General features: G+C 40.0%; 1 protein-coding gene across 2 annotated transcripts in view; it reads left to right on the forward strand.

Moving 5' to 3' along the window:
- Positions 1–6,543, forward strand: part of pgap6 (post-glycosylphosphatidylinositol attachment to proteins 6) — a 31,411-nt gene extending 24,868 nt beyond the window's left edge. Inside the window, exon 13 of one of the 2 annotated variants that reach the window (XM_061934754.1) lies at positions 2,045–6,543. In XM_061934754.1, coding sequence (XP_061790738.1) covers positions 2,045–2,386 — 342 coding nt within the window. In that variant the 3' untranslated portion in view covers positions 2,387–6,543. The remainder of the gene's footprint in view (positions 1–2,044) is intronic. The other variant, XM_061934744.1, reaches the window with a different exon arrangement.
- The last annotated feature ends 2,158 nt before the right edge of the window (positions 6,544–8,701 follow it).

An 8,701-nucleotide genomic window follows, 5' to 3' on the forward strand; every position in this document is an offset into this window, starting at 1 on the left:
TCGATTATCCCTTTCCGCCGATGTATTGTTTTGTTTATATTTGCCGGGTCAAAGTTCCGTCCCTGTTTATTGCGTTTTTATTGGTCGTAAATTTTGATTCGCCGAAAGGTTTCTCAATCACAAATACTGCCTCAGTTTACACTCGGACAACTTTACCACAGGGGGCTGTCAAAAGAAAGACTTCATGGTAACACTAAGGTGTGTGTAACACAGTCAACCTTTTTAACTTCATCCTGTGCCATGTCTCCAGTAAATGACTTGTTTTAGTCTTTGTGGAGTCCAAGGAAACTTCACTTTTATCGCCCGCTGAATCGACATCGTTCGAGGATGGAGACAGGCTAGCTGTTAGCTTCAAGCTAACCAGCACCCGACCAGACTCCTCCACCCCAAAAACATACACTATATTGCCAAAAGTATTTGGCCACCCATCCAAATGATGAGAATCAGGTGTCCTAATCACTTGGCCCGGTGTATAAAATCAAGCACTTAGGCATGGAGACTGTTTCTACAAACATTTGTGAAAGAATGGGGCCGCTCTCAGTGATTTCCAGCATGGAACTGTCATAGGATGCCACCTGTGCAACAAATCCAGTCGTGAAATTTCCTCGCTCCTAAATATTCCAAAGTCAACTTTATTATAAGAAAAGTGAAGAGTTTGGGAACAACAGCAACTCAGCCACCAAGTGGTTGGCCATGTAAACTGACAGAGAGGGGTCAGCGGATGGTGAAGCGCATAGTGCAAAGACTTTCTGCACAGTCAGTTGCTACAGAGCTCCAAACTTCATGTGACCTTCCAATTAGCCCACATACAGAACACAGAGAGCTTCATGGTATGGGTTTCCATGGCCGAGCAGCAGCATCTAAGCCATACATCACCAAGTCCAATGCAAAGCGTCGGACATGGTGATGTAAAGCACGTCGCCACTGGACTTTAGAGCAGTGGAGATGCCTTCTCTGGAGTGATGAATCACGCTTTTCCATCTGGCAATCTGATGGACCAGTCTGGGTTTGGATTTTGCCAGGAGAACGCTACATTTCGGACTGCATTGTGCCGAGTGGGAAATTTGGTGGAGGAGGAATTATGGTGTGGGGTTGTTTTTCAGGACCAGTGAAAGGAACTTTGAATGCTCCAGGATACCAAAACATTTTGGACAATTCCATGCTCCCAACCTTGTGGGAACAGTTTGGAGCGGGGCCCTTATTCTTCCAGCATGACTGTGCACCAGTGCACAAAGCAAGGTCCACAAAGACATGGATGACAGAGTCTGGTGTGGATGAACTTGACTGGCCTGCACAGAGTCCTGACCTGAACCCGGTGTGTGCAGCTGCCGGCCATGGAAATCCACTCCATGAAGCTCTCTGTGTACTGTACGTGGGCTAATTGGAAGCTCACATGAAGTTTGCAGCTCTGTAGCAACTGACTGTGCAGAAAGTCGGCGACCTCTTTGCACTATGCGCTTCAACATCCGCTGACCCCTCTTTGTCAGTTTACGTGGCCTACCACTTCATGGCTGAGTTGCTGTTGTTCCCAAACTCTTCCATTTTCTTATGATAAAGCCAACAGTTGACTTTGGAATATTTAGGAGCGAGGACTGGGTTTGTTGCACAGGTGGCATCCTATGACAGTTCCACGCTGGAAATCACTGAGAGCGGCCCATTTTTTTCACAAATGTTTGTAGAAACAGTCTCCATGCCTAAGTGCTTGATTTCATACACCTGTGGCCAGGCCAAGTGATTAGGGACACCTGATTCTGATCATTAGGATGGGTGGCCAAATACTTTTGGCAATATAGTGTATGTACACAAAACACATTTTAAGATATTCACCACTCTACTGCCATCTGGTGGCTAAAGGGGGTAGTGCACCCACCAAAAGGGATGGATTCCCTTCTTTCTGTACTAAACACCAGCAGAATTAAGTAGTAATTTTGTCTTTTTCATTTCTTTTTTTCCAAAACAGACAAAAATACGAGAAGGACAAGTGGTAGATATTTTCAGTGAGTTTTGAGATCACCACTCATTCTGGTCCTCTCTGTGTTGACAGACGTACCAAGGGGTGCAGCGCCGCCATTGCTACCCCCCCTCCTGGCAGAGATGGGTCTTCTACATCATCCCGGGCCTGCTCTGCGCCGTCGTCGGCGTGTGCCTGTACATTTTCGCCGAGACGGAGGAGAACTACTACTACACCCACTCGCTGTGGCACATCCTGGTGGCCACCTGCGTGGTCTTCCTGCTGCCCCCCGCCGACAAGAACCTGGAGGCCGGCGGCTGGTCCAAAGGCTGGAGGCCCCATTGGAATTGGGACTGGAGTTGGGTTCGGACGACCCAGGTCTGCGGACACACGCTGTGGCCGAGCAGCAAAGCTGAGTTCTACACTGTCTCGTAAACACTTTCACACTCTCACATCAACAACGCCTGCTGCCTTTTTTAATAAGCTCACGCTGGAGTTTAAATACGCAACTTTGTAAACCTTACTTACCTCCGACAACCATAGATTCAGGTAGCCTGACCTTGGACCTCGCGGCCAGAAATGTGTACTGTACATGGTTTATGAAGCTCTTTTATGCACATTTAGTAGTAGGTGAATGCTCTAAATCAGGGGTGTCAAACGTGCAGGTTTTATCCGGCCCGCGGGATGAGTTTGCTAAGTATAAAAAACTGCTGTTCTAAATGTGTCCACTAGATGTCGGAATAGCAATTCTTTGTAGATTATGCTATACCAGGCCTGGGCAATTATTTTGACTCGGGGGCCACATTTAGAGGAAAAAATGTGTCTGAGGGCCGGTATATCTATTTTTAGGGACACCAATACAAAACTTCACAATAATGTCTGATGGAATGCTAAAAACGTTATGACAGACCGCCTTAAAAAACATAATGGAATTTTAAATTTTTCTATGAACGATAAAACATTGAATATTGACACAAAATGAATGTCACACCCCCTTTCGATCGAAATATTTTACAATCAAGTGAAACGCAACAAAAATGCAACAAACAGTGAAATATGAAAGCGAAGGGTACAAAATAAACCCACTTACAGTCTGATATATCACTAAGCTTTAGAACTTTGTTGTGAAAATCTCCTTCCGCGTCTGTGGAAACGCTTCCTGCCCACACTGCTTGGTGCCTCGTCTGAGTTGCTGTGACGTACATTACCATAGTAACTAATTAGAGGACCGTAGTAGCTAATTAGATTACCATAGTAACTGGTATATCACCCATAAGCACAGATTCCAACCATTGAAATACTTTGTATTGTTCAAGACTTATGGTCATTAGAAAACATGACTGCACATCATAATGGCAGTTACAGTTTCCATCTTAAAGATCTAAAAAAATTATTTGGGAATGTCCGGCGGGCCAGACTGAAAAGCTTAACAGGCCGCATGTGGCCCCCGGGCCTTAATTTGCCCAGGTCTGTGCTCTACGGTCTCACAGCTCAATTTTTGTTTCATCTGACCGAAGAACTTTCCTCCAGAAGGTCTTATCTTTGTCCATGTGATGTCAGATGAAACTAAAATTGAGCTGTTTGGCCACAATACCCAGCAATATGTTTGGTGGAGAAAAAGTGAGGCCTTTAATCCCAGGAACACCATGCCTACCGTCAAGCATGGTGGTGGTAGTAGTATGCTCCGGGCTTGTTTTGCTACCAATGGAACTGGTGCTTTACAGAGAGTAAATGGGACAATGAAAAAGGAGGATTACCTCCAAGTTCTTCAGGACAACCTAAATTCATCAGCCCGGAGGTTGGGTCTTGGGCGCAGTTGGGTGTTCCAAGAGGACAATGACCCTAAACCAGTGGTTCTTAACCTTGTTGGAGGTACCGAACCCCACCAGTTTCATATGCGCATTCACCGAACCCTCCTTTTTTTTCAAATTCAAGACAAAGTTATTATATGTTTTTGGTAACACTTTAGTATGGGGAACATATTATATTCTAAGTAACTAAAGACTTAATTTAGAGGTTTTTTTGGACACGAGGGGAACATATTCTAAGTAACAAAGACTTAATTTAGAGTTATTTGGTTAGGGTTAGGGTTACAATAAGGTCATGCCGAATAAGGCATTAATAAGTACTTAATAATGACTAGTTAAAAGCCAATATGTTACTAATTTGCATGTTGATAAGCAACTAATTAATGGTGAATATGTTCCCCATACTAAAGTGTCACCATGTTTTTTTTTTTACTGGTGCACAAAATGAACCGTGCATGAACATCACCTTGTTCAAACAACAAAACCAACACAGTGCATAAACTCACAACAAATTACACACCTGCAAATCAGTCTGACTTCTGCTGTTGCCGTATCCGTAATACGTCGATAGGGAGAAGTTTTTATTTACACGATGAGTCGGGTGTGTTTTGACCTCCGCCGAACCCCTGAGCCCGACTCACCGAACCCCTAAGGTTCGATCCAACCCAGGTTAAGAACCACTGCCCTAAACACACGTCAAAAGTGGTAAAAGAAAGGCTAAATCAGGCTAGAATTAAGGTTTTAGAATGGCCTTCCCAAAGTCCTGACTTGTGGACAATGCTGAAGAAACAAGTCCATGTCAGAAAAACCAACAAATTTAGCTGATCTGCACCAATTTTGTCAAGAGGAGTGGTCAAAAATTCAACCAGAAGCTTGTGGATGGCTACCAAAAGCGCCTTATTGCAGTGAAACTTGCCAAGGGACATGTAAACAAATATTAACATTGCTGTATGTATACTTTTGACCCAGCACATTTGCTCACATTTTCAGTAGACCCATAATAAATTCATAAAACAACCAAACTTGTCCAAATTTAGGGATGGCTATGCAAAACGAAGCTAAAACTGAACTGGCTGCAAAGTAAACAAAAACAGAATGCTGGACGACAGCCAAGACTTAAAGCGTGTGGAGCGGCAGACGGCGTCCACAAAGTACATCCGAACATGACATGGCAAATCAACAACAAAATAGCAGCGCAAGACAAGAAGTAAAACACTACACAAAGGAAAACACCAAAAAAACTAAAATATTAACAAATATTAACATTGCTGTATGTGTACTTTTGACCCATCAGATTTTCTCACATTTTCAGTAGACCCATAAAAATTCATAAAAGAACCAAACTTCATGAATGTTTTTTAGTGACCAACAAGTATGCGCTCCAATCACTCTATCACAATAAAATAAGAGTTGTAGAAATTATTGGAAACTCAAGACATTATGTTCTTTACAAGTGTATTTAAACTTTTGACCACGACTGTATATGTAAAAAATAAATAAACCACATTATGTTAGTGCACCAGTCAATGGAAATGAGCAAACTACATAAATAACATCCTCTAATTTGATTTTGGTATTATTTTTTTATCTTGATAGATTGACTGATGAACATTATTACATAGTTTATTCAGAAAGTATAAATAATAACGACTATTAACCGCAACATGTAAGTGTAAAAAAAAAACCAACAACATTATGATTTGTACATTTCCAGAGTGTCCTTGTTCTATTTTTAAACAAAGAAAACAATCTGAAATTGTCTTTATTTTTAAGTTATCGTGCCGTGATTTTACCAGTCGGGAGTAGATTTTTCTCCATGTGGCCCCTGGTCTAAAATGAGTTTGACACCCCTGCTCTAAATATTTAAAAAGCATGCTTGTTAGGCATACGTGAGGTCTACCAGCTTGTTGATAATGATCGCTGTATCCAATTCCTAATAATTCATTTTAGCAAACTTTCTCACACGTATGTCGTCATATTCACGCTGCACTCGACCACTTCGTATTTTCCTCTTTTTAAAGCACTTTATGTGATTTCCTTGTATAAATGACAACATAATGAATGTACATTTAAGTGTGCCTCACCCTTTTTTGGACTGTTTTGTCTATCACCATATTTTCCGGACTATAAGCGGCCACTTTTTTCCCCCCCAACGCTTTGAACCCTGCGGCTTGTAAAACGGCGCGGCTAATGTATGTATTTTTCTTCGATAACGGCCATAATGTTTTGTGTTCAACAAATAGTTTTCATAACAGAGACACTGAAAAGGTGTGCTATTGTTTGTGCTATGGAGCCATCTTTTGGACACCCAAACCTTTTGCCTCCAAGGGCCAAAATGAAAATGTGCGAATGGTTCGCAGGGCAAAGAGCGATGTTTTACCATGCAACAGCACCAGGAGTGAGGAATTTAGCCTCATACCGCCATTTATAAATAAAAAGTAGTAGATATTGTCAGGTTCAATCAATGGCAACATTGTTAGCCTGTAAAAAAAAAAAAAAAAAAAAATCTATAGATTTTAGGGTAAAAAAAACTGGCAGCTCAGTCATCATAATTGTACTGTGAAATTGATGGAGGGTTTTACACTAAATTAAAATGAAAAACCATTGATGTTTTTACGTTAAAATTCTGTTGACTGAAATGTACGGAGCCCCTAAAGGGACATGGGGGAATTAGTTTTTTTTATAATTTATTTTATTTATTTATTTTTTTAGACATGTATCTCGTGCGCACGAGAAACTTTATAAAGTTATAAAAAAAAAAGCAATTATATAAAAAAAAAAAAAAAATTATTTTATTTTATTTTTTTAGACATGTATCTCGTGCGCACGAAAACAATTATAATTTTATTTTATTTTTTTAGACATGTATCTCGTGCGCACGAGAAACTTTATAAACTTATAAAAAATGCAATTATATAAAAAAAAATTAAAAAAATTATTATTTTATTTTATTTTTTTAGACATGTATCGTGCGCACGAAAAAAATTATTTTATTTTATTTTTTTAGACATGTATCTTGCGCACGAGAAACGTTCTCGTGCGCACGAGATACATGTCTAAAAAAACTAAATTAAATTATAATTTTTGAAAAAAAATTCTATATAATTGCTTTTTTTTATAACTTTATAAAAAGTTTCTCGTGCGCACGAGATACATGTCTAAAAAAAATAAAAAAATAAAAATAAAAAATTCCCCCATGTCCCTTTAGGGGCTCCGTAAAAATGCCAGTTTTTTTAGCGTAAAATCTATTTACGGTACAGTGCATTACAGTAAAGTGAAACTGTACCACTGTTATTTTCATCGTAAAATTTTGGCGACTGAGCTGCCAATTTTTTACAGAAAAATCTAGGTTTTTTTTGTTGTTTTTTTACAGTGCATTACTATAAATTGGAAAACAGTATCACTGTTATTTCTCAATTGAGTCCAAATTGAATTCTGTCTCTGTTTAATTCTTTGCCTCTTGTCTTGTTTAATAGATGTCATCAGTGTTTGAACCTGACATTTACTATAAATTGGAAAACAGTACCACTGTTATTTATACTGCAAATTTCTGCGGACTGAGCTGCTACCTGTGCATTACTGTAAATCGAAAAATGGTACCAGTGATGATTTTTGGTCAATTTCAGCGATAAGCTGCCAGGTTTTACCGTAAAATCTACTGACTTTTTAAAATTTGATTTACAGTGTAGCCTTTCAGACATGCCGTCAATGATCGTGTAGCTTGAAATAGGCCAGTATGAATATGTAATAAATTTGGTAGTCACCCTTTGGCAGGCCACATTGCGTCATTCCCTGGTCTACAGTATTTCTTTTAGTTTAGTGCAATGAACCGGAAGTACAAATGCCGTTCTGTCTTGGAGTCATCCATAGCGTTTCTACTCGTATGGATTTTTCATACATCACTCTAAGAAACGTTTGTAAGTTTAATAATATACCTAAAACAATTCATACTTACCGGTACTAAATCGTCATGTTTGATGGTAATGTTTTCATGCATATTTGTACGTGCTATCGTTATGTAATCAACCTTGCGTTGTTAGCATTAGCTAATATGCTAACACATTTGCAAGTGTCTTGTGTTTGTGTTAGGAAAGGACTTTATTGTCATTGCACAAGTACAACGAAACTATGTTTTCAGCACAAACCCGTTCAAGATTAGACAAACAAACAGTGTACAGGGTTACAGAACAGAAACGCCGATGGGTCGCCAAAGGCGCCCCGAAAAAGGTAAAACGCTGGGGAAGAGGATGAGTAAAAAAATACAATAGAGACTGGGCTCCTAAGGGGGCCTAGTCTGGAGTGGGAAAAAACCTCCATGCAATGCACACATAAACACGTTACATTTAATCACGACAACTCGCAACAGAGGGGCGGGGAGTTGGGATCCTGGAGGTCGACTGCTGCTATGAAGCACTGCCAGCCGTCCATCACCCCGAGGGGAAACAAGCGGTGGTGAAGGCGTGGGGTGGGGGAGGAGCGGAGGGAGGGGGGGTGTATGTGCCCATTATCTTGGGTGTGATGATGTAATTGTTCATAGACTGGGGCCGTTCTGCATGCAAGCAAAAGTTCGACTCCAGGTGTCGTTGAGGAGGGAGGGAGGTCACAAGCGTTATTTACTCACAGTGGCATTCATTTTGTATTGTTTCAGTTTCGTAAATTCACCAAAACCTCACCAATTGGTTTCCGCAGCTAGTGGGTCCATGACAGTGGCTTCTGTTTTGTTCGATCAGCCGTTTACTGCCGTAAAAAAAAAAAAAAAGCTTTTTTTTTTTTTTTAGATATATGCATACTAGTTTTAGCTATTTGGCTGTTCTAGTTTATATTTTTATTTATTTTTTATTATCTTTTTATTTTTATTTTTTTAATACACTGTAGCACTTTGAGGTTGTTTACTCAATGTAAAGTGCTTTTTACAAATAAAATCTATTATTATTATTATATC

Source organism: Nerophis lumbriciformis, linkage group LG03, assembly GCF_033978685.3.
Source record: "Nerophis lumbriciformis linkage group LG03, RoL_Nlum_v2.1, whole genome shotgun sequence".
Taxonomy (NCBI): domain Eukaryota; kingdom Metazoa; phylum Chordata; class Actinopteri; order Syngnathiformes; family Syngnathidae; genus Nerophis; species Nerophis lumbriciformis.